Consider the following 26177-nt stretch of genomic DNA (forward strand, 5'->3'; position numbering starts at 1 on the left):
TGGGGTGTTCTTCTGAAAGTAGAGACAAGAGCCTGTAGTATCTCCTAAGGAATGTGAAGAGTGAGGGACAGAGGAGATTGTTCCAGAATGACTAAAAAAAAAAAAGATTTCTGGCTGGGTGTGGTGGCTTACACCCGTAATCCAGCACTTTGGGAGGCCGAGACGGGTGGATCACTTGAGGCCAGGAGTTTGAGACCAGCCTGGCCAACATGGCAAAACCCTGTCTCTATTAAAAATTCAAAAATTAGTTGGGAGTGGTGGTGTATGCCTGTAATCCCAGCTACTTGGGAGGCTGAGGCATAAGAATCACTTTAGCCTGGGAGACGGAGGTTGCAGTAAGCCAAGATAGTGGCACTGCACTCCAGCCTGGGTGACAGGGCGAGACTCTGTCTCTAAATAAATAAATAAATAAACAATTTCTGTACAGACAGGCCTGTCTATCATAGGCAGTGCTAAAGGGAAATGTGATTAATTCATGTTCAGGTTTTCTATTGGCTAGGTAACCAACCATCCAAAAACTTAGTGTCTTTCATTAGGAAAATGCAAATCAAAACCACAGTGAAATACCAAATGATACCCATTAGGATTGCTATTTATAAAACAAAACAAAAAACAACCAAAAACACCCTCAGACAATAACAAGTGTTGACAAGGATGTGGAGCAATTGGAACACTTATGCATTGCTGTGAGAATGTAAAATGGTGCAGGCAATTCCTCAAAAATTTTAAAGTAGAATTACTATAGGATCCAGTAATTCTGCTCTGGGATATACCCAAAAGAATCTAAAGCAGAGTCTTGAACAGATATTTATACACTAATGTTCACAGCAGCATTATTTATAACAGCCTAAAGATGGAAGCAACCATCAATAGATGAATCGTAAGCCAGTCACAAAAGGACAAATATTGTATGATTCCACGTACATGAGATACCTGGAGTAATCAAATTCACAGAAAGTAGAATGGTGGTTGCCAGGGACTGGAGGGAGGAGGGAATGGGGAGTTAGTGTTTAATGAGTACAGTTTCTCAATTTAGGATGAGGAAAGGGGTCGAGATGGATGGTGGTGATAATTGCACCACAGTGCAAATGAACTCAAGGCGACAGAATTGTACACTTAAAAAATAGTTTTGCCCACGACGATCCTGAGTGATGAGCAGGAATTTAACGATGCTGCTTCTGTTCCCAGTATAGAGTCTTCCCAGAGTGACAGCAGGAATGCCAAGCATGGGTCTTGTCCAGGTCTGTCCTGCTCTGGCTATGCAAGGTGGGCGAGCCACTTCCCCACTCTGGCCTTAGTTTCCTCTTCTGGTGAACAAAGGGAGAAGAGTGGATGGTTCCCCAGGTTCCCTCAGCACTCATTTTTCTGCCTTTCCATGGGACAGGCTACTATGAGGCTCCTGACTCACCTGGATTTGAACCCCAGACCTGCCGGCTCCCAGCTGGTGATTTTGGGAGTCACTCTCATGTGTGGTGGTTGATGCTGGCTGTCTGCTAGGGTCTTTGCTGGGGCTGTCATCTGCTCCACCTATGCAGAGCCTCCTTGGATGCAGGACCTGGGCTGTCTTAGAGCTTGAGCATCCTGGTAGAACAAGATGGAAGTGCATGATGCTTTTATGACCTAGCCTTGGTCACCTCTGCCATGTTCCAGTGGTCAAGGCAGTTATATTGTAAGAAAAACATGTGGGATATATTCTAGTAGGCCATTTACAAGTCATTCTTTTCTCTTCTATTTTCTTTAAGTTCTGTTATCCATGAAGGGCTTGAAGAAGTCAGAGAGAATCTGAGTCTTTCCCAGATCATAAGTTATCACAAGTGTAACACTGGAGACCATTCCTATTTTGTATGTATTTCAGTGTGCCTGCTTTATTTAAACAGCTGCTGCTGGTGGTAACATGTACATAAGACTGAAACACAGCAAAAGGACAAAGCAGCTTAGAATTTCCACAGTTGGAACAGACAAAAGACATTTGACACATCCACATCGTTCCATATGCTGAGACCCAAGACCTGCTGTCAGTAATCTCAAAATCATTGCAAAATGCTCTCTCATCCTACACCCATATCTGTGATCAGGATTCTGGAATGGACATTTTCTCCTCCCTCTTTTATTTTTATCTAACCATTTTTATAGATCTTCAGTAAATTTCTTTCAGGAAAATAAGATCACTGTTAAAATCATGATTTTGGCTGGCTGATGAAATTTTCTAGATTATCTTCTTTAAAAGACTACAGAAACATGATTTTACTTTCTCTTTTCACTTAGCTTAAAATTAAAAGTCAATTTTTTAAAATCATTGATCCTAACTACTTTTCCAGCATCCTAACACTGGTCACAAGATGCACAGATTGAGAAAATAAAATCACGCCTTCCAAAAGAAAGCCAGCCAAGTTTTGCCGCCTTCTTTAAAAAAGTACATCACCCACGAGCCTGATGAGATGGCAAATGCACAGCTTGAGTTGGTTCTAAGAAAAATGCCTCAGAAGATTCGTTCTAAAAGTGTACTCTGACCTTACTAAGCAAGACTACAAAGTCACAGTGATACCTAATGACATCAAAATAGTAGCTGATATGAATATCTTCCTTTGATGTAATTAAGAAATACACCAACCAGTGACACTCAACACAGAGTTCTTTCCAGGTTAGGGTGAACTTGGAATTAAACTGTTGTTAGAAGAACTGTCAAGACAGTTTCATTTCCTACTCAAGTAAAACACTGAGGGAACAACTACAAATTAGAAGATACAAAGCCGTAAGGAATATTTGCTTCCAAGGAGAGAGTCAAAGAGATACAATCTCCTTACTAACAGAAGGAAACTGATAACTGCAACTATAAACTATAACTGCTGATGATCCTTTTAACACTTCTTATACATTTTTTTAGTCATTCAAGTAATGTATAAATATATTCTTATAAAAAAGTATTAGTTGAGCTCAGAGGTTCAAGACCAGCATGGGCATCATGATGAGACTTTGTCTCTACAAAAACTTAAAAAATTAGCCAGGTATGGTTGCACACACCTATAGTCCCAGCTACTTGAGAGGCTGAGGTGGGAGGATCACTTGAGCCCAGGAGGCTGAAGTTGCAGTGAGCCACGATTGTACCACTGCATGATCACCCTGGGCTACAGAGTGAGACCCTGACTTATAAACAAACAAACAAACAAAGTATAAAGCCAAAGAAAACCTCTCTTTCCCGGTTCTTCCATCAATGCTCACCCCACTCCAGGTAACTTACTGCTGTTATTTCTATGCATTGTACACACATACCTATGCATTTACTTGATTGTATACATACCTAAAGAACATGATTGCTTTGTTTTATTGTCCATAAGTGGAACCAGCTTGCTTCCTTACACTTTACAATGTCTTGGTCCATTTTAGTACTTGCTAGAATTTCATAGCATGAATCATAGTTTATGTGGGCCTTACTGACTGATATTTACAATATCATTGGTCATGGTTTTTTTTTTGTTTGTTTGTTTGTTTTTTTTTGAGATGGCGTCTAGCTCCGTCACCCAGGCTGGAGTGCAGTGACACGATCACGTCTCACTGCTGCCTCAACCTCCTGGGCTCAAGTGATCCTCCCATCTCAGCCTCCTGAGTAGCTGGGACTACAGGTGCATGTCACCATGCCTGGCTATTTTTTTTTTTTAATTTTTGTAGAGATAGGGTCTGTGTTGTCCAGGCTGGTCTTGAACTCCTGGGTTCAAGTGATCCACCTGCCTCAGCCTCTCAAGGTGCTGGGATTACAGGTGTGAGCCACTGTGCCCGGCTGTCATGCTTTTTGTGTACAAGTGTGAGAACTTCTCTAGGATACATAGTTACAAGTTGAATTACTGGAATGAGGCTATCTATATTTTTAATTTTAATTAATGTTGTCAAGTTACCTTCCAAAAAAAAAACTGTGATCAATTTACACCTCCAACCTACAGTATAGAAATGTATCTGTTCCCTGTCCCCCTGCCAACAGCCTGGCAGATTTTATTACATTTCCCTAAGTATTAGTGAGGTTGAGCTTTTTCTATCTCTTGTTTTGCCATTTGTTTTTGCTGTACAGTGAATCGCTTCTTCCTATCTTTTGCCGATTTCTTACTTGGGTTATTTGACCCTTCTTTTCATTTTAAAAATTGATCCTAGTTGCTCAAGATATTTAGAGGAATTTCTAAAATTCCGGAAGGCAGGAAATCATATCTTCATCCTTTTGTATTCCTTTGGACTTACAACTGTGCTAACTTATTTTTGTAACATTTACAAAACTAAAGATGGGTTTTGCTTAAGCCACAACTACATACAAGATTGCAAAGTGGCAAATACACACAAAATAGGCATAGTAACTACACTAAAAGTTGATGTCTTGGAAAGGACTAGTCTAGCAATGTGTAGAAATATCTGGTCAGGGAATACAAAAGATTTGGATATATTCTTATTAAGAAATTGGCATATCCTTTTTTATTAGAAATTCAAGCAGGAACAAGAAAAAAAAACTGAAAGAAGCTGTGTTCAAGGACAGACTCACAGATTGATTTGCACCATCAGGAAGCTCCTGGGTGAATGGACTTGAGCCCACTGGAAGGGTTTTAATTCTTGGTTGTCAAGACAACTCTATTCCAACAGACTGTGTCAGCAGAATTCTTCAACAATCCTCACCTTCCCGCTGCTTACAAAGGTCTGTTAATGTCTCCTTACTCAATAGACCAAGCTTTTGCATTGCCGTCTGATTAGGAGGCAAGAAACAGGACTCTGCTCTGAGAACAACCCCTCCATCTCCCAGAGTCACCTTCCTGCACTCCTGACGTGCCTCACTCAGCCTCCCTTCCTGCTCATTGCCCCCAGTGCCCTCTTCCTCCTGCTCTGGCATCTCTACATTCCAAAAGGCTTCCTTGACCTTTCCAACCCAATCAATTTTCTATTCCAGCCCCACTAATCATTGAAGATTATGTTCATGCTCTCAAGCACTGCTGGCGAGAGGACCGATTGGTAGAGTCGTTCTGGAAGGCATGTCCCCTTCTCCAGAGTAATTTGGCAAAATGTTTCAAAACTCTTATGGGTATATCATTTGAGCTGTGAAGTTACTGTAAGGACATAATGCACTAAGATATATATAACCAAAAAGAGAATATGGGAAAAGGGGGTGGGGTAAGACGACAATGAGAGGTCTCGCCACAAGATGGTGTCTTAGTTTTTCTCTGTTTAGCTTTTACCTTGAACCAGGGCAGGAAGGAAATAATACCAAAATGTTGATAATCTTGGATATTTGGATTTGAGGTGATTTTTAGAACAATTACACTGTGCATTTTCATGTTTTCCAAATTTTCTTCAATGAAAATATAAAAATATAAATTGCTTTATGATCAGAAAACATATTAAAAACCACCAACAAATAAATTCAAACAGGAAAAAAAGAGGAGGAGGAAACATATAGATGAAAAGAGAGTTAAGAAATATATCAACGTGACTTACTGGGCTCCAGACTTGAACAAATTAACTATAGAAAACATTTGTAAGATAATCAGGTTAATGTGACCATTGACTGGATACTTGATGACATGAAGAAATTATTATTGTTTAGTTATGATAATCAGACTGTAGTTTTAATATTAAAAAAGAGTTCTTATCCTTTCATGACATATACCTAAATATTTGCAAATGAAATAATACTATGTGTAAGATTTGCTTCAAAATGATCTGGTGGCGTAGGGGGAGGTAGGTGAGTATAGAGGAAACAAGATTGACTACTCATGTAGGATGGTGAGTACATGAGGATTCATGATAATATTCTATTTTTGTATATGTTTGAAATTTTCAGTAACAAAAAGTTTTAAAAGATAGTAACAATGAATAGCATACAGCCTCTTGAAGCATAGCAGGAATAGGTAAGTGTGGCATTGAGGCAGGAGGCTGCGCTTGGAAATTAATTCCCCAAAAGTCAATTTATTCATATATTTCTTTGCCTCTGGCTTCTGACTGTCACTCTCCAACTTCTGGTGCCTCTCATGCTTTGCAACTCAAATTTGAAGCAATTTCATCCCCTGATTCTCAACCCTCTTGCTTCTGTCAAAGGCTTATAAATGATTTTTCTGTCTTGGCTCAGAGCCCCTTGGCTTGATGATCTGGAAAAATATTCCCCTTTGGCAGGGCCTGGGGATCCCCATCCTCCCATCCTTCTCTAACTTCAGAAGAAACCCTTTCTAGACATAGTCAAGACCCACAGGATCTGCTCCCTCAGTGCTGAAAGGGTGAAATCAATGTCTCTTGTCCAGGACTTCTGGCAGTGGAATGTTTGTCCCAGCGGCTTCTCAGTTCTCTTGCTATGTTGGTGTTATGGTTAATACATATCTGTGTTACCATCCAAAGGAGAATGTCCACCTTTTAAAGGTAGGCGTTAGTTCTTCAAATATAAATATTGTGTCCAGGAATTCTTGGGCTTACCCGATGGTCTTAGTACAAGCGTAGCCATACACTGGGTACATGTTGTTCCATCATCCAGCCTAAATGACCCAAAGTTCTCATATTAATTTGCACTGATAACAGAAGTAAGCAATATGTTTTCCTTATATACATTTTTTTAGTGTTTCATTCCTTTAAAAAATAATTACAAATCACACATGGGATAGGAGTGAGAGCAAGATCTTTGCATCTCACTTCCTGGGCTTTGATAAATATGCTATATTACCAGCAATGTTAATCTTTAAATTGTTCATAAAGACCCATGTTTCTTGCTAAATATATTGAATTCTCCATTTATATTTTTACGTGTGACTTTTTCAAAATATCTGCAGTATCAGTTTGAGTTGGACTATAGTTCTACACGTGGAGCCAAACTCCTATGGAAGACGGGCGGCCTCTTCCACAGGGCACTGTGATCAACACTAGGAAGGTCCAGGTCCCAAGGGCCTGTCTCATGCCTGGATTACCACTGACTTCATGGTCAGTGGTCTAGTCCCTCCTAAAATATTTTCCGCAGTAGCAGCCCGAATGATCTCTGCAGAATATAGGGGTTGGTAAACAGGTCTATACCGGTTAAGTGTATTAAAAAATATATTCACCGTAACTTTTCCTCCTATTCCCAGCCTCCTCTCCCCTCTCAATCTATATGGTTTGGATAGGACTGACTCCCATTTAGTGGCTTCAAATGTCCACATGCAAACCAAGCTGGGCCAATCACAGTTAATAGAGAAAATTTTCTGGGACCATTGGAAAAGGGGCTCCTTTTCTCGTGAGCTGTGCCTCAGATGGACTGTAAATGCAGTTTTAGGAAAAATCTTAGCTCAAGTCTCTTAAGGCCAATACGTCTTTTCCATTCAGGAACCTCACTATTTGTTACTGGAAAAAAATGAGATTTCCATTATTTTTGTGGCCACAAAGAAAAATTATAATCATAAAATTTCAGCTGTGGCTACTGCCAGTGACCAGGCTGCTGAGGTTATTAAAGCCATTTTTCTATTGTAAATGAATATAAGAAATTGTAGGCACTTTGGGAAGAAAACTACAATCTAATATGTTTCCAGGGATCTTGAAGGAGCATCCTAACTATGTATTAAGGATGCAGCCTTGAATACACGGTCATCTAAAGGTTATGTGGCAGGGAACAAAGCTATTTCAGACAGGACTGAGGTTGCTACTGAGGTGTAAGGAGGAATGTAAGCTAAAAAAGCAAGCAACAATTTAGTTTCTCTGTTGGTCTTCCATACTGGGCATCAAACAAAATGGTACCCCTTGGGAAACTGCCAATTTCATGAACACTTTTTGGATGACCATGAGGCCGAATCATTCTTCACTGTCTGGCTCTGCTTCTGGATTTGGTCAGCAAAATGATAAGATTAGAACAGGCCAGACCTTACTTAGCAAAGTTGTGTCATCTCCCTTTGGGAGCATTTCAATCATGAGATACATATTGATAACCTACTGTGTGCAAAGTACTTTGTTTTCCTGCTTCTTCTTTCTCCCTCTTTCCCTGCCTGCTCCCTCTTCCTCCTCCTCCACCTCCTTCTTTTTTAATATCCTTATAGCATAGGAAGGATCATGCCAGACTCTTTGGACCACCTCAGAGCCACAATGGTGACAGCACTATTCTTGGCACTTGAACAGAGAAGAAAGGGAGACTGAATGCAGATTGATTCCAAATTAGGCTTCTGTAGTGACTAAATATACTTCTCTGTCTTAGGTACTAGATTTGGGTCTGAGTTGCCTGGGGCTGATGCAGTTAACTCCACTGTTATCCTGCTAGTCAGCTGTCCTAGTCTGTTTGGTGCTTCTATAACAGAATACCTGAAGCTGGGTAACTTATTTTAAAAGGAGGTTTATTTGGCTGACAATTCTGGTGGCTGGGAAGTTCAAGATAGGGGCAGCTGCAGCTGGTGAGGGCCTCAGGCTGCTTCAACTCATGGCAGAAAGTGGAAGGGGAGCTGGCATGTGCAAAGTAATCACATAGGGAGAGAGGAAGCAAAAGAGAGAAACTGAGGGAGCCAGACTCTTGTTAACAATCCATTCTCAAGGGAACTAATCACTTACCCATGTCGGGGGGCATTTATCTACTCATGAAGGATCTGCTCCCATCACCCAAACACCTCACACTAGGCCCCAACTCCCAACATTACCACCTGGGGGATCAAATTTCAACATGAGTTTGGGTGGGGACAAACCATATCCAAACCTATCCACATCAGTGAACAGATATTTGAGTGTCTTTTACATATACCCATCCCCAGACACTTAACAGAGGCACTGGGGATAGACAAATAATGGCACTCCTTACTCCTTAGGAAATAATAGTCTAATGGGAACAAAATGAATCATTAAATTATTCTAAGGGCTCAAATATCTTTGGATAACTCCAGGTTGCTATGGAGGCACTTAACAGGGAAGGTAGCCTTATCTGGAAAGGCAAAGAAGGCAATTCTGGGGAAGCAATGTTTAAACTGAAGGATGTGTAGGAATTAGCCAGAAGGCATCTAGGGGAGTGCCCTCCTTTCTTACTTGCCATCACTTTCTCCCCTAATATTAATACCCTGTCCCTATTTATTGACGAGTATGGCCCTGACTCTAGCTGACACTATTCACAATGGAGAAGCAATACGTGAGAATGCAGCTCAAAGTCCCGGCTTAAATACTGACAAACTGCCCATCCTTGTGGTAAAACTCCTCTGGGCAACCAGTGGTTCTCCGAGGCTCCTGAGTTTGTTTATCTGGATTGTGCATGGATGGCAGGTTGTGGGTGACAACTCAACTCCAGTAAGTCAATCTTGCTTCCTCAGGCTGCACAAGGATCTCCTTTGCAGATCAAGCCCTGGCATCACCAGAGTTCAGAAGGCCCAGGCACAACTCCATCCTTCTTGCAATTCCACTTTGACCAAATTTAGTTTGAGTTGTGTTTCTGTCGCTTGCAACCAAGAGTCCTAATGCAATCATGTTACTGAAAGTTTGTATATCCAATATATATATATTTTGTATAGTATATGTTTTGAATCTAAATTTTAGGCTACGTTTTTTAATTGAAATAAAAATAAATCTTAAAGAAGCTACCTATGTAAAAATGAACTTCCAATCATGGTAATATCATTTACAAATATTTTATTAAAGCTCTTAAGAGCAGCTTTTCTAAATTTTTGGAATTAGAAATGTATGTTCTTGAGCCTTTTCACATTGTTTATAAGCAGGCAATTCTCAATTATACATTTTGGTGCAGCCTGGCATCAAAGCATAGGACAGAAAGCGTGGAAAGTCATACCTGGAGAAATGATAAAGACACATGGCATTTTTGGATAGAGATCCAATGTGTGAGTGGGCTCAGGGGGCCCCCTTGTGTTTATCAGAAGTTCAGGCAGTAGCCCTTAGGACGGAAGTGGAATTCTGTTCCTATTGCTGAGACAGAGCCCAACAGCAGAATAACGAATTACGTTGTATTAGTTTGCTAGGGCTGCCCTAAGAGAAGACCACAGACTGGGTCGTTTAAACAACTGAAATGTATATTCTTAGAGTTCTGGAGGCCAGAAGTCCAAGATCCAGGTTTGGGCAGGTTTGGCTTCTTCTGAGGGCTGTCTCCTTGGCTTGTAGAGGGCCATCTTCTTGCTGTGTTCTCACACGGTCTTTCCTTTGTGCATGTGCATGTGCATGTCTGTGTCCAAATTTCCTTTTCTTTTTTATTTTATTTTATGGAGACGGAGTCTCGCTCTGTCTCCCAGGCTGGAGTGCAGTGGCCCGATCTTGGCTCACTGCAACCTCCGCCTCCTGGGTTCAAGTAATTCTCCTACCTTAGCCTCCCGAGTAGCTGGGACTACAGGTGCAAGCTGCCACGCCTGGCTAATTTTTTGTATTTTTAGTAGAGACGGGTTTTCACCATGTTGCCCAGGCTGGTCTGGAACTCCTGAGCTCAGGCAATCCACCCACCTCGGCCTCCCAAGGTACTAGGATTACAAGCATGAGCCACCACGCCCGGCCAAATTTCCTTTTCTTATAAGGGCACTAGTCATGTTGGATTAGGGCCCACTCACATGACCTCATTTTACCATACTTACCTCTTTACAGGTCCTATCTCTAAATAGTCATCTTCTAAGGTAATGGAGTTAGGACTTCAACATATGAATTTGGGGAGGGCATAATTCAGCCCATAACACTTGTGGTAACATACTCTTATTAATTTTCCTTTTAGAAAAGAACTAGCTTGTAAGAACTAGTAATATTATCGTTGAAGAATGCATTATCAAGCAAAATAGAGAAGAAAGCTGCAAAATAGATGGGAGACACAAGCGGATCCTGCCTTGCGGGGAGGATAGAAGAAAGGACCCTGTAGTGACACTGAATTAATAAGCTAGCCAAAGATGTGGGTATTCAGACACACAACAGATGGGCATAGGATCTGTGTATAAAAATAACAGAGTGTGAGAGCAACTGATAAACCTGCTGTTTCTAGGGGGATTTAGATATGCTTACAGTGGAAAGAGGCCTTAGAGAACAACTTGGCAGCTCAGAGTTCTGTCTGCAGCAACCTGACACATGGTCACCAGCCTTGGCTCAGAGCAGGGCTCCAGGGGGCACACCCATCTGTAGATGGACATCTCCAAATGTTATAAAGTTTTTTTTTTGAGATGGACTTTTGCTTTGTCACCCAGGCTGGAGTGCAGTGGCGCAATCTCGACTCACTGCAACCTCTGCCTCCTGGGTTCAAGTGATTCTCCTGCCTCAGCCTCCTGAGTAGGTGGGATTACAGGCACATGCCACCATGCCCAGCCAATTTTTTGTATTTTTAGTAGAGACGGAGTTTCACCATGTTGGCCAGGCTGGTTTCGAACTCCTGACCTCAGGTGATCTGCCCGCCTCAGCCTCCCAAAGCACTGGGATTACAGGCGTGAGCCTCTGCACCTGGCTGATTTTAGGAAGTTGTTTTATGTTAAACCTCTGTTGCTACAACTTTCACTGATTAACCTCAGCAACTGGACTTCTGAAACTATGTGAAAAAATGCTATCTTCACTTTCCCCTTTGCATGCGACAAACTTCTAACCCTTGCACATTTAATGTCCTCAGTTTTCATGTTTTTGAACTCATGTACTATCCAATTCCTCCAATAGTTTCTCAAATTTTAAGATTTCAAATTCGATCACTCTCCTAACGACTCCTGTCTGCTTTGTCAAAATCCTTGTTTTAAAAAAATGCCCTAAGCAAAGTGTTCTCAGATGCAGAATGGAGAATGCTACTTTCTGTGAATAGGACGAATAGCCCATTAAAATGCTGCATTCAATTTTCATTTTTAAGAGTCACTGATGGTCCATATTTGTAGTCAAGTAACCGAAACCAGGCTGATTATTAATGGATTGCTGTATTAGTTACCTACTGCTGCATAACAAATTGTGCCCCCCCAACTCCCAAATTTAGCAACTTCAAACATTTATCTCACACAGTTCAGAAGAAGATCAGAAATCCAGGAATGGCATAGGTGGGTGGTTCTAGCTCACAGCTTATCATGAGGTTATAGACAAGGTTTTGGCTGGGATTCCTGACTCTGAGGATTTGACTGTAACTGGAGGATCACTTCCAGGTTCACTCATATGGCTCTTGGCAGGGTGCTTCCATTCTTCACCAAATGGGTCTCTTCATTCACAACATGGCTTCTTTCAGACGGCATGATATCAAGCTGCTGTCTCATTACCTAATCTTGGAAGGGATGTTCTGTCCATTCTGCCATATTCTTTTGGTCACACAAACCAACCCTGGTAGAGGTGGGGATCATGGGGACCATCTTGGATGCTGACATTTGTGAAGCATTTGCTACGTGCTAGTTACTCTTCCTGTGCTAGCACTAGCTAAGCATTTTGCATGCATCATCTCACCTATGCTGTTAACATCCTCCCAAGTAGATGTTATTATCATCACCCCGTTTTACATGAGGCAAGCGAAGCTTAGAAATGTTAAGTAAATTGTTGCTTAGTAAGTGATAGAGCAGAGATTAAAACTTAGATCTAACTTCAGAGGAAAATACTCCAGTTTTCTTACCCAAGGCCTCTTTTCATTTGGACTACTAACCGAGTCTCTCCTGACTCATCCTTGTATGAATAATTTTTTGAGTATAATTGCAGAATTTTGCATTTCATCTCTATTAATTGTGCCATAATTATTAAAAAATTACACAGTAATTTTCATTCTTGAGTCTGTCATTTGTGAGTTCCTTTCACCCTTACTTGTCTCATCTACAAAGTCTCTTATTTTCACATAGAACACGATGTAAACGGATCATAAACCAGGAGGCATAGATGTGTCTATAAACCAAACACACTAAGATTAGAATAAAATCCTAGTGACAAAATGTATGCAGTTTCTAAACTGAAATGATTTGCCCTCTTTAGCCAGATTTTGTCAATAGAGATAGAAATGTGTAATTTGATGTAGCTGAGTTCACCCAGTCTTTTGAATCCATCTAAAACGGGCTCAATGCCTTTCTCCACTGGTCTTTGGGAAGACTAGTCTCTTGACATTTCTGCAAATTTTAGGGTTTTTACATTCTTCTTGTCTCTTGTGGGCCTAAATTCCTGTTTCCATTTGACTCCAGATCCTGCCTCCTGCTGTTCACTTCTTTCTACTTCTTAGGGTCCCAGATGTGGGACACAGCTAATCAGTTTTCCCTAAAAACTACTCAGAGATGACATCGTTTTTATACCAAACTTTACTGAACATTTGGGGAAGATGGAAGGGTTTAGCAGCAATGCAACATAAAATGGAATATTAGCCTTTCCTTTCTTAAAATGCCCTTTGATTGCTCAGGTTGCTTGATTGACTCTTTCCCTAAAACCCTCACCTCTCAATTCTCCTCACTTTAGAAAGCTTCACTCTTAATCCTCTATGGAACTCTAGGCTAATTCCTGCCTATCTAAAGATTCAATAATTTGCTCTGCTTAGGAGCAAGGAATTTGAGGAGGCTTTGAAGTTTTAGTGTTTCCTCTTCCTCTTCAGCCTCCATTCTGTTGAGCCACCAGTCTTTATAAGTGGAAGTGTGTAGTATAAATATTTCTTTTTTCCTCTGATATGACTTACATAATTTCCCTGAGAAGGCAGAACCAGTTTGGCTTTAAGTAGCATTATTTTCCTCATTCTGTTACATGCAGTATTGCATCAATAGAACTACGCAGTGGAGACTGGATGAGATACTTCTTAGGTTGCCAGGAACAGTCATGGTTTCACTAGTTTGCTTGGAGTCATTTATTTTTATTTAATATATATATATATAAACAGAGATGGGGTTTCTCCATGTTGCCCAAGCTGGTTTCAAACTCCTGAGTTCAAGCAATCCTCTCACCCCAGCCTCCCAAAGTGCTGGGATTACAGGCATGAGCCATCACACCAGGACTGGAGTCATTTTTAATAATGCCCTTTATACTCTCAAAGTACTCTGATTTGGATCACAAATTATATAATCACTCTAGTCAAAGAAGAGTTGATGGAATTTTGAAAATATGTCACTGACATGTCAATATCAAAGCAAAAAAGATTGAGGCTATCTGGAATAATTGGGGCAAAAAGATTAATTTTGGAAAAAAGTGTTTTAACTTGTATTAGTCCATTCTCACATGGCTGATAAAAACATACCCAAGACCGGGCAATTTACAAAAAAAAAAAAAGAGGTTTAATGGACTCTTGGGCACGGTGAGGAAGCAATAAAGATCAACTTGCGTGGCAAAGTGTGCATTTTCCACCATCAGAGCCATGAGGTAGTTCATCAAGTTTTCCCAGCCCAGACAGAGGTGTGGCAGGGGCTTGTCAGAAGCAGCAGGGTTACCGCAAGGACAGATGACCACAGCCAGCTGGGACTGAAGACATCCTAGAAATGATGGCAGCAGATGAAGATGCTGGCAAAGGCCGGTGGGATGATGGCATTCCAGCCAATGCCGGCCTGGACAGAGCTCCACTGAGGACCACCTGCCTCCTTCTAATTGATTCTGGGGCACAAGGAGACCATTCCTGCCACAACATCCAAACTTCAAGGCAACCTAGGAGAGAAGGGGGTGCCTAAACTAATCAAGAAAAGCCTCATTTAGCTGAGTTTACTATGAACTAAATTAAGTTTATGCCACTAGGTAGAATGTGAACTCAAGAGAAAACTTAAAAACCTATTCATTTGTAGACCTGAGTTTGTGGACTAAGATTATACTTGCTTCACAGACAACTGCAATGCAGTGTGACAAGGCAGATTGGTCCCTGGGTACTATATGAGGACAAGTGAGAGGTCTCCCACCCAGTCTGAGGATGTCAGGGTGAGCAAGGAGTCCCGTCTGAGCAGAGTATTGGAGGATGAAGGATAGCTGCAGTACAGGGGTGAAGGGAACCACAAGTATACTCACAATGGCCAGAGTTCAAGGAGAGAAAAAGGGAGGCTGCGAAGTTAAATGCAATGGGTTGCTTAAGCCAAGCCAAAGACTGCAAGCCCTTTCACACACGGGGCACAAAGACTCCCATGGGACTGGAGAAGGGGAATGGCATGACTTTGTTTTCATTAAGAACCACGATTCTGGGTAAACGTAAAGAAAGGTCTGGAGAGTGGCCAACTCTGGAGACCTGCTTTTGCAGGCTGAGTTTCTCATTCTCGTTCCTGTCTTATCTTTACTATGAATGTTGCATTGATCCTAATGACTCCAAAACCTGTGCTGCATGAGAAAAGAAGGAACTTCATTCCAGATTTCATAAATCAGCATTTAGCTAAGAGCGCCAGGAATGGGTTACAGTTTAGTACCAAAATTGGTGGTTTTAGTAGCCTGTGTCCTGATAATAGAAACCAGAATGAACCGATGTAGTATTTAGCACATAGAAATGTCTCCCACACACATATGTATACACACGATTTAATGTTACTGAGAAAGGGCTTTAGGAGAAACTGACTAACGTGTACACTTTTATTTACCAATGTTTACTTAAAAGTGACAACTGACACTGCTATGTGCAGCCCATGATCTGATGGTGGTGGGGCAGTGATTCCCTGGGCAGCCCAGTTCTGTGGGGTGGCTTTGTGAATTGCTTGAAAGCTCCCTTATTGTTTCTTTGATTCCCATCAATGATTTTGTAAGCCATTTAACCCTTTGTAATAAATCCCTTTCTATTCTAAGAGTGGATTTTGCTTTCTATCCACTGACCAAAACAGCTCAAATAAGTATGTTTTAACAACAAAAAAATCAAATGTGCACCAGTTAAGATCAGGCACTCTGAAGGCAACTGCATGGGTTTGAATTTCAGCTAGGTGTTCCACTATCAGCTACCTGACCCTGGACAAGTTACTTAACCTTTATGTGCTTCAGTTTCTTTATCCATAAAATGACGATGATGGTAATAACACCAATTTCATAGAGATACATTAATATAATTAAATAGTATAAGCAAAGTGCTTCTAATAATTCCTAACACATAGTAATTACTCAATGCATGTTTGGTTTTTAATATTAAAATACAGTAGAACCTTGAGCAATGTGGGGGATGAGGTGCTGACACCCCATGCAGTCAAAAATCCACGTATAATTCCCCCAAAACCTAACTACTAATAGACTACTGTGGATTGGAAGCCTTACTGGTGACATAAATAGACCATTAACACATATTTTATATTTTATTTATATTATATGCTATATTCTTATAATAAAGCAAGCTAAAGAAAATAGTAAGAAAATCATAAGGAAAAGAAAATATATTTACTACTCATTAAGTAGAAGTGGATCATCATAAGTGTTTCATCTCTGTCGTCTTCATACTGAGTAGGCTGAGAAGGAGGAGGACGGGGAGGGCCTGGTCTTGCTGTCTCAAGGGTGGCAGAGGCAGAAGAAAATCCATGTATAAGTGGATCCCTGCAGTTCCAACCTGTGTTGTTCAAGGGTCAACTATATATAGCTTTACACTGTAACAACAGCAAAATGAACTACAAATCTGTTGGAAACTTCTCAAAAATTCTCAAGGATGAACATAATTAAACCAGTATGAAATCCCTTTGGCTAAAAACAAAAGCAAACTAAAGTACTCCAAAATAATTTTGAACCTGGCTGTTTTACACTTCAAGAATAGCTTTCTTGGCCGGGTGTGGTGACTCACGCCTGTAATCCTAACACTTCGGAAGGCCGAGGTGGGTGGATTACCTGAGCTCAGGAGTTCGAGACCAGCTTGGGCAACATGGTGAAACCTCACCTCTACCAAAGTACAAAAAATTAGCTGGGCATGGTGGTGCGTGCCTGTACTTCCACCTACTCTGGAAGCTGAGATGGGAGAATCACTTGAACCCGGGAGGCGGAGGTTGCAGTGAGCCAAGATCATGCCACTGCACTCCAGCCAAGGCAACAGAACGAGACTCCATCTCAAAAAAAAAAAAAAAAAAGAATAGCTTATGAAGTGTGTACTTTGCAACTATGTTCTTCCCCAAAACGAGGGGAATGGGTTTCCTGTTTACCTATATTTTAAATTGGGCTAGTCACACATGAAAAATAATTGACTAACACCTGGATTATTTTGCCATATTTAAGCCCTTATAGGTTGATGAAAAGTAAAAAGGATTGAATATCCTTTAATAAATCACCCAATATTGTTTATTCAAAAGAAAAGTCATTCTAAGGAAGGAAAGCTAGTGTTTTTTATTAACGATAAAATCTATATTGTTCAGGAATTTTCCAGTGTGTTACAGCAATTTCTGAAATGATAAACGAACATATTTTATTATTTTCCTTTTAAATCAGTTACTTAAAAATGAAGACTGTTTGATTATTTTCTCCTTTTCTATAAGTAGGATTTTCTTTATGTCCAAATGGGACTTGGTAACTAGGATAATTTACCTCTGAAGCAAAATGACTTCACTGAAATTAGCAAATCCTATTGATGATCTTAAAGTAAACTTTTCTGGAAATGAGCTTGCTCAAATCATAAGTGGGGATTAATGTAAATGTAATAAACTGAATCTTTAAATTGGTAATGTTGAAAAGAAAAAACAATTGGGTAAGAACAAAACTCAAAACTGAAAACTAGCAGTGTAGCAGAAAGCACACTAGTCTTGGGATAAGGAAATGCTGAGAAGGCTGAGGGGTACATTCAATAATAACAAAGAGCCTTCCAGTTCTAAGTATTTGTGACTAACAACAACAAAAATTCTGTTGTTTGCTGGAGAATTCTTAACTCTAAAGTGAAGATATGTTCTGTGCATTTCATTTGAACTTGGCCCTATGATTTCTTTTCTTTTCTTTTCTTTTTTTTCCTTTTTTTTTTTTTTTTGAGACGGAGTTTTGCTCTTGTTGCCCAGGCTGGAGTGCAATGGCGCGATCTCAGCTCACCACAACCTACGCCTCCTGGGTTCAAGTGATTCTCCTGCCTCAGCCTCCTGAGTAGCTGGGATTACAGGCATGTACCACCATGCCTGGCTAATTTGTGTTTTTAGTAGAGATGGGGTTTCTCCATGTTGGTCAGGCTGGTCTCGAACGTGCGATCTCAGGTGATCCACCTGCCAAGGCCTCCCAAAGCCCTGGGATTGCGGGCGTGAGCCACCATGCCCGGCTGGCCCTGTAATTTCTTAAAGGGATCAGGAGCCCTGCTCTGAAGTTAGGCAGTCACCTCTGTGACCTCAACAACATCTCTACATTTTGCTTTCTTCATCTGTAAACCTAGGTGTATCAGATCTTCTTCCTGGCGACGCTGTGACAATTAAATGAACTGCTGCTCATGGGAATGGCTGGGTGACTTCGGTAGCTGGCATGCTGTCAGTACTCACTAGCACCCTGTCCTTTCCCCAAAAAGAAAGAAGCAGAAAGCTGTATTTGTTCCCATTTATGGGACTAAGAGATCAGGAACAATAAGGATGTGTTTTGCGCACTTTTACACTCATTAGAGGATGACCATATATCCCAAGGATGATGAAGCCAATAACTGTAAGACACAATTACAAGTCTGACTTTTCTCCCTCTATGATATGCTCTGTTCCATGAGGGCAATGGAGGCACCAGAGAAGGCAAGAGGAAACCTCATTAGTCCATCCTTCAGCATCAGGTGGTCCCACTGCTCCTGAGGCACCCTCAGTTTTCAGGGTCACTGGTTTCCTCCCTCCTGGCAAACTCTAGCCACAAGCGCTCAGACTCGAAGGTGTTGAACTCTCCTTTCTTCCTTACAAGGGTGCCAGAATTCTTAACTGCATTTGTTTATCCCAGTAAAAGTGAGTCCTTCACAATGAGAAGAGCTAACATTTATTCAATCAACAAATGCTGAGTGTCCGCCATGGCCAGATACTCTGACAGTCGTCACAGCACACAGAACATGTGATTAGTAAACATAATGGTGCAGGACATCAGCCTGCTAATGTTATTCCCAGATGTCATCAAATGAGTGACAATTTGTACGTTTCATTAAATGCCTATTTAGAGGATAACCATAGTTAATGACACAGAAAAAAGCCATACCCAGAATGCAAGAATGGTAGCCAGCAGAGCACGTGGAAACAACGTCGAAGTTGCAGGTAGCAGCTTGCAGGATAACCACAGTTGGCGACGCTTTCAGGCAGCTGTGAGAATTCTCAGTTGTCCATTTTATGGTTAAATGGTTTTACTAAGGTCTAAAAAATTCATTTCTAACTCCTAGACTTATGTTTCCATTACTATATAAAGAATGAGCCAAACAAATAAATAACAAAATATTGACTACGGACCCCAAAATTTCAAGGCATGAAGAGAGCCCCAAATTCTCTGTGAACTGCAAAGAGAAACCATTAGTACAGGAATAGATGAAGAAATTGTTTTTGAGTATAATATAAACATAAATCTCTTAACAGCACGAGTGTCAACAAATGCTTTTGTTGTTGCAAAAACAGTCTCAAAAAGAGTGGTGACGAGGAGACTGACAAGGAGAAATGAGCTATTTTTTCATCTCCAAAATTGCACTTCCTGGTCCACGGTTCTTAGCACTGCAGATGTTGCAGAACTGTGCAGCAGAGTTCTAAAAATGCAATTTAAAAACACAGATTTAAAAAATGATCTTCTTTTTCTACTCTCATATTCAGAAACACTAAGGTAGCATTAGTCAGGGGGCGGAGAGGAAGTAATAGGATGTCACTCCTTTCTCTGGAGTTTATTTCTGGTTAACTTAGGATTTAGTCTAGATCAGCTGTTACTCTGTGACTCAAAGGACACCCAACAGCAGAATACGTCTAATGTGACCTGGAGGAATATGACACTAAAAAAATGATAGCATCATGGAACACAAATCAGGCTGAGAAACACATAAGATACACAATGGCTCTCTATTGTTGTTGCTCATCTCTACAGCATGACAGCTGTCAACTGGGCCTGAATGAATTCCTTCAAATGGGTATGCTTTTATGTTTACTATAGTATATAAAACATTTCTAAATATTTTTACATTTGAAAACTAGATTAATTTTTGTTATGTGATATAAATCCACATTGTATTTTTTTAACCCATACAGCCATAAGGATGAAGGGTTACAGTTTAAAGCACATTCCTCTAAGTGTGTTAATTTCCCTCTAGTTGATAGGTGCCAAGCTGCCAACTCACCATGCTGGGCATGGGCAGGCACTCCTTGTGGAACATGTGCCGGCAATGGAAGACCACCACGCTGAAGGGCTTAGCTGCATCTGGCAAGGAGGGCAGAGAAAGGAGGAGAACTTAATGCAACAAGCAAGATCATTTTAAACCAGTCCCGACTGAAAGTCGAGTTGCAGTTTAATTTTCAGCAATAAGGTGCCTTTAGAGAATGGCTTATTTACAAAAGCATTCCTGAGGGGTGGTATGATCAGACACAAAACAGGTATTATAATCACGTTGCTATGTGATTCACAGGTTACTTGCTTAGCCTCTGTGTCACTTACCCAGACTACATTGAGGACAACTGTAGGAAAACCAGCATGTGTATGTGCCAATGCACCCCTAACCCCTATAATCATTATACACCACAGCTGAAGTTGAGTCTGTGGCTTCACAAAAATGCTTTGCCAGTCCACCTGCTACCTTTGCCAAGACCACACACTGACTCAGAGGTGGACCTGGGTTATAAGCCCAGGCTGTGGTGACCTTGCATTTTACTGCACTTGTGCTTGGGCAGATCCCCTCATCTGTTCCTGCTCTGTGTGGCCAGCTTATTTTTGGTAAGATTTAGTGTCATCAGCAGAGTAAATGTGGAGTTAAATCTAACTGTAGAGTGGGAATGTATGTGGTTCCTTTTTGCTGCAACACTGTCTGAAACGCTACGGAAGCTCACTTCTTCACCTGAGCCTATGCAGTTTTCAACAGAAGCACTTAAACATCCAAATCTAATTCCTCTAGAAAAGAACCTAAGTAGAACAACTTCTCATGCACTGCCCCATGAAATAATCCTTTAATCCTAAGTAAACATGAGGTCAACGAGGTCTTTTAGTACTTTGTTATGCTGAACTTATATTTGAAAAGCATTTGTTAGCATCCTAACGATGCTTTGTTAGTTTCCGCTTTTGAATTATGCAAATTTATTCTGTCATAATGAACCTTAAGAAGGTGCTTTTCATTACAGATGAAGACATATATATATCTGCCAAGAACTAGAAATAAACAAATGCTTATGTCTTTTAAAGACTCACAGTTCCAATTAGATGGCAGGTATTATGTATGTTTCCACTGAAAAGTGAGATGACTTGGGCACGTAGAACCATATATCAGAGAAAAACACTAAAGAAAAGGGAATGCTACCTATAAATTTTTTTTCCCAGACATGTATATGGTTCTTCTACCTTGAAATTTAAATGCTGATGGTTAGTTTTCATTTTGTTTTTACCCTAGACTAGCAGTTCTAAAAGAAGGGCCCCTGAACCAGTGGCATCAACATTACCTGGGAACTTGTTAGAAATATACATTCTCAGTTCCTGCCCTGGAAGTTTGGAACCAGAGACTCTAGGGAGTCTGACTGGGCCAGTGATCTGGGTTCCAACAAGCCTGCCAGGTGACGATGACTTGCCCTAGAGCTTGAGAACCTCAGCTCTAAGCAATGGCAGCACCAGCATTCCACTGAGCAGGATGCAAGCCACAACACTTCTCTCCACTGGGTTATTCTGAAAGTTATATAGTTTTATAAACGGTAGTTGGCTAATTCCAAAATTTTGATACCACTCATCATTAAAATACATGTTGGGGATTTTTTTGAGGAAAACCTTCTTACCTGATGGAAGAATAGGGGAAAGGCACGACTCACAGATGTTCTCCTCTGTAAGAAAACACACATACTTTGGATTATGCCCTGTTTATACCTGCTTGGCCATTTCTGAAAGCAGGGCACGTGGTTCCATATGATTATTTCAATTTTACCCACCATCAACAAGAACACCTTTCATTTGAGTTCGGTGCATTTTCTTCAGTAAGGACAAAGAGTCAGCTACGAGAATCTTCTTGCAGCCTTCACGAAGCAGAATCTAATGCATACATTTTAAAAGAAAAGCCATCTTAAGTAGACTGAAATCTGAGGGGTGAAGGGACACTGTACTGGGGATTCCAAAAGCTGGCATGCTTGAAATACTCAAAAGGGGCACTCACTGATTCTCTTGCCCTCAGTACCCTCTTCCTGCCAAACCACTGCCAGGCTGACCTGGCCAGCCAGGATCCACTCATTACTCTGTGCATCATTTCATCATTTCTTCCAACCATACACTGGCTCCTGTAGCATTTGTATAATCAAACATAAATTCCAAAGTCTGGCCAAGAAGGCCCTATATTAACTAACCCTATTGTTACTTTAGAGGGCTTCCTTATACAGATTCTCTTGGGCAGACTTTGGCTCCTACATTATGTGTTCATTCCATTCTTCAGATCTTTACCCAGAATGAAAACCTGCTATTCCAAAATCATCAATTTATTTCATAAATTAATCTATTTACTGCACAAATAAGTACTGGGTCCCTATCACGTACAGGGTACTGGGTATAGATAATAAACTAAACAGATACAATCTCTGTCTTAAATCCCCTCGAGGCTGCAACCTATCTTTTTCTTTCCAAATCCAATCAAAACCATTCAGCATAGTGCTATGAATGTGGTGTGTGTGTGTGTGTGTGTGGTATTAACTGACTATAATAACCTTCAAATTTGGTGACTCCTGGGAGGGGTGACAATTGAAAAATGACCATGAATACAAATATTCTGTCATAAGAGTCCTTTTCTTTATTCTTCATCCCAGCATTATAGCTTTTGTTTCTTTACACATTTTTCTTATTCCCCTGCAGGCTTTTTACTATTTCCTCCCTTCCTGCCTGGAGAATGACAAGAGACATCACAATGCTTTGGCAGCCTCAGAGGTCAGAAGCACACAGTGGAGGATGATGCCCATTTCTGGCTGGTACCAATGTTGTATTTCAGAACTGGAGGCACGATGGGGTCCAAGATCCTCCCCTGCTTTTAGGTGGGGACACAGCAGGGACAGGCGACACTTTACCTTTCATGTCCATTCTGCGGGGCACAGTGTGAGCTCCCACGCTTTGCTGGGTTTTCTTAGGTATTAGTAGGAAACTGAGAGGCTCCAGGAGGTGCGCATAAGCCAGATGTCATTTCATTTATTATTATTATTATTTTTTAACCAGAACTTGTTGCTGCTTTTTCAGAGGGAGAAACTCAAGGCCTGAAGGACAGAGACGCTCTGGGGCTGTGCCTGTGGCTTCTCCCTTTGGGCCCTATGTGTCTTATACATAGTTATGTGCAGTTACACATGTCACATCATAGAAGTTCACATTAACAGACAGCGCTGTCTCACCGCAGCCCAGCTCTGAGGCTGAGAAGCATGTGTCTTTCACGGGCAAGTGCCACTGTTTAGAGGGGGCACTTTGGCTTTCTTCATACTGAAGTCACTCTCGACTTGACAAGCTAGATGGGCATTTTGCTTTCATAAGTTTTAAATTCATGCCACTAGGGAAGAAAAGTAAGGGAGCAGCCAACCGCAGCCCTCTATCCTCAGTGGTCCACGTGTTCCTCTGAAAATCCCAAAGAGCACTGGCTTTGGGTGAATCCAGCCAAAAGCCTTTTCCCCCTAATTATACAAAGACAAATTAATATTCAGGAAAACAGAACTAATGTCTAGATTGAAGTTCTATGCCTGCCATTTCTAGTACGGATGAACAGGAAATTACATGATTTTAGTATTCCTACATTAATTGAGAAACTGCCTATGAAGTTTTATTCTTTAAAATTCTACCAGGAATCAATTTTTTTGGATTTTTTAAAAAATACATTAAAATTTTAACAGACTACATTAAAACATACAGGTAGAAGAGAAAAATAACAAATACAGTAAGAAAGATAGCTAAGAAATATTGATGTCAGGAAACTTTAAATAAATTTAAAAGCGAACATATAAAGCTGCTTAGCCTCCAAGACAAAAATAAAAAACTTAAGAGTAATGGTTTCAACCACAACATCTCAGATAAAACAATTAAAAAAAATGGCTCTGACTCTTGTGGGTGCTCCAGGCCCATGGCATGAATTATATAAGAGAAAGGCAGGGCCAGCAGTCTAGACAGAGGTCACCGTGTCTACAAGCTAAAAAAGAAAACAGCAAAATATGCAAACCAGGAAGGAACCATATCCTCAGCAGGATTACATTTTTCTAAACAGGTACAATCTGTCCGCCTGCAGAAAGCATTTTCTAGGAAAATTCATTATTCAGAGGCAAACAGCCAGGAGAGGGGAAAGTACACAAATACAGCTTACTGCTATTTCCTACTTCATTTGGTCAAAATTCAAGGCTCCCAATCAGAAAAACAGGAAAACATTTTAAGTTTCATTTATATGATCCCAGGCAGGTATTTCAAAATATGAGACTATCCTCTATAGAATGTAATCATTTATTCTATAACATCTGTAATAATTTGTAGGCAATTAAAGGTGATAAGTGAAGGAAGACAGTACAAGATTATAATGTACTACAATCTACAGGTATTGCTTTCAACATCAGACGTATGACAAGGCATTATGTTGACTATGGATTCCTAGTAGCAACTCCATCAGTGACTCATGAAAAATGTGCTGTTGTTCACATTCATTTCACCCTCAAAAATTCATATTTGGAATTTCCCATGAGTGTCTTTTTGATAAAGACACTGATGGCCAAAAGTCAGATGCCACAGCAGTTGGCGTAAGCAGGTCATCCTCACCTCTTTTTGACCTTCACACTCATGATTTTGGATGACTGCTATGTTTCAAGGTCATCTTACCCAGCCTATCTTCCCAACCACAGACTATCATCACCTTCCCCATCTCCCTTCTGACTTGCAAATGTGATGTTCTTTACATACTTAGGGCACATGCACACTCTTCTGTTATTCAGGTTTCAATGACCAGAATGGCACTGATCACTGCTGCTCTTGATCTGAGCACTATCTTTCATTACTTTGTGCTATTTTTCTTTTTAAAATATGAAATATTAAAAAACTGAAAACAAAAAAAGACCCAGTCCCTACCACCTAGATTTAACAAATCTGTTAATATTTTCCCACGTGCTTCAGATCTCATTCCAGAAAATAAAGTATTACAGACACAGCTGACACCTTATTGCCCTCTACCATTCCTGCTCCTTCTTTTCAAACACAACTCCAACTTCGTTTAGTGTGTGTCCAACTGAAATATACAGCTGGCTGGGGCTCATGTAACATAGATCTGGTCAACAAGATAAACATCAAGCTTGGGAAAGCAGCCCTTTCAAATCAAAAAGCAAAGCCTCATTAGGAAAAAACCCCTTGCTTCCTGCATGTGCCATATGAAGTGTGGATGTAAAGCCTAGTGATACGGCATCTACTTTGTCACCAAGAGGCAACAACCCTGAGGTATATTCTCCTGTTAATGCATGCTGAGGTTATGTCCAGTTTATGGCTACTAAGGAAATCCAAAGGACATTCTTGTACAGATCTTTTTATGGAACTGATTTTCATCTCTTGAGTAAATACCTAGGAGTGAAATTCCTGGGTCATGGAGTAGGTGTATGTTTAATTTTTCAAGTAAATGACAAACAGTTTTCCAAAGTGGTTATATACCATTTTATACTCCCACATATTAAGTTGGATATCTAATAAAAATATCTTCCCTCTTGAATAATAATCTTACTCTTAATTTTTATGTTAAGAGTTAGGACCAGTTTATTAATTTCCATGAAAAATTCTTTGGAGATTTTGATTAAAATTTTATTGAACATACAGATGATTATTTTAGGGAGAACTAATAACATTTATGATATGGATGTACTTTTAACAATTAAATAAATGGTCAAGTTCAATTTGCTATTGATTTATGTATTATTTTTGCATTTGTGTTTTAAAAAAAAAGATACGGCTATAATTTTCTCATACTGCCCTCACGTAATGCTGGTATTAGGGTTACACTAACATTCCATAAGGAACTGAGGAACTTTTCCATTCAATTATCTGGAAAAGTAAATGTAAAACAGAGGCTGCTTTTTATTTAGTTTTATTATTTTTAATTAATTTTTTTTGACAAGGTCTTGCTCTGCCACCCAGGCTGGAGTACAGTAGCATGATCAGAACTCACTGCAGCCTTGACCTCCTGCACTTAAGTGATCCTCCTGCCTCAGCCTCCCGTGTAGCTGGGACCACAGGTGTGAGCCATCATGCCCAGCTAATTTATGTATTTTTAGTACAGACAGGGTTTCACCATGTTGCTCAGGCTTATCTCAAACTCCTGCGCTCAAGCCATCCGCTCA

General features: G+C 40.5%; 1 protein-coding gene across 2 annotated transcripts in view; it reads right to left on the reverse strand.

Moving 5' to 3' along the window:
- Nucleotides 1–18665: 18665 nt before the first annotated feature.
- VPS41 (VPS41 subunit of HOPS complex) overlaps nt 18666–26177 on the reverse strand; it is a 198690-nt gene continuing 191178 nt past the window's right edge. For both annotated transcript variants that reach the window (XM_031012850.3, XM_031012851.3), the window contains 4 exons: nt 21792–21891; nt 21642–21686; nt 20009–20088; nt 18666–19429 (listed from right to left, as the gene is read on the reverse strand). In XM_031012850.3, coding sequence (XP_030868710.1) covers nt 19349–19429; nt 20009–20088; nt 21642–21686; nt 21792–21891 — 306 coding nt within the window. In that variant the 3' untranslated portion in view covers nt 18666–19348. The remainder of the gene's footprint in view (nt 19430–20008; nt 20089–21641; nt 21687–21791; nt 21892–26177) is intronic.

The sequence above is a fragment of the Gorilla gorilla genome, chromosome 6 (genome assembly GCF_029281585.2).
Source record: "Gorilla gorilla gorilla isolate KB3781 chromosome 6, NHGRI_mGorGor1-v2.1_pri, whole genome shotgun sequence".
In the NCBI taxonomy this organism is placed as follows: Eukaryota; Metazoa; Chordata; class Mammalia; order Primates; family Hominidae; genus Gorilla; species Gorilla gorilla.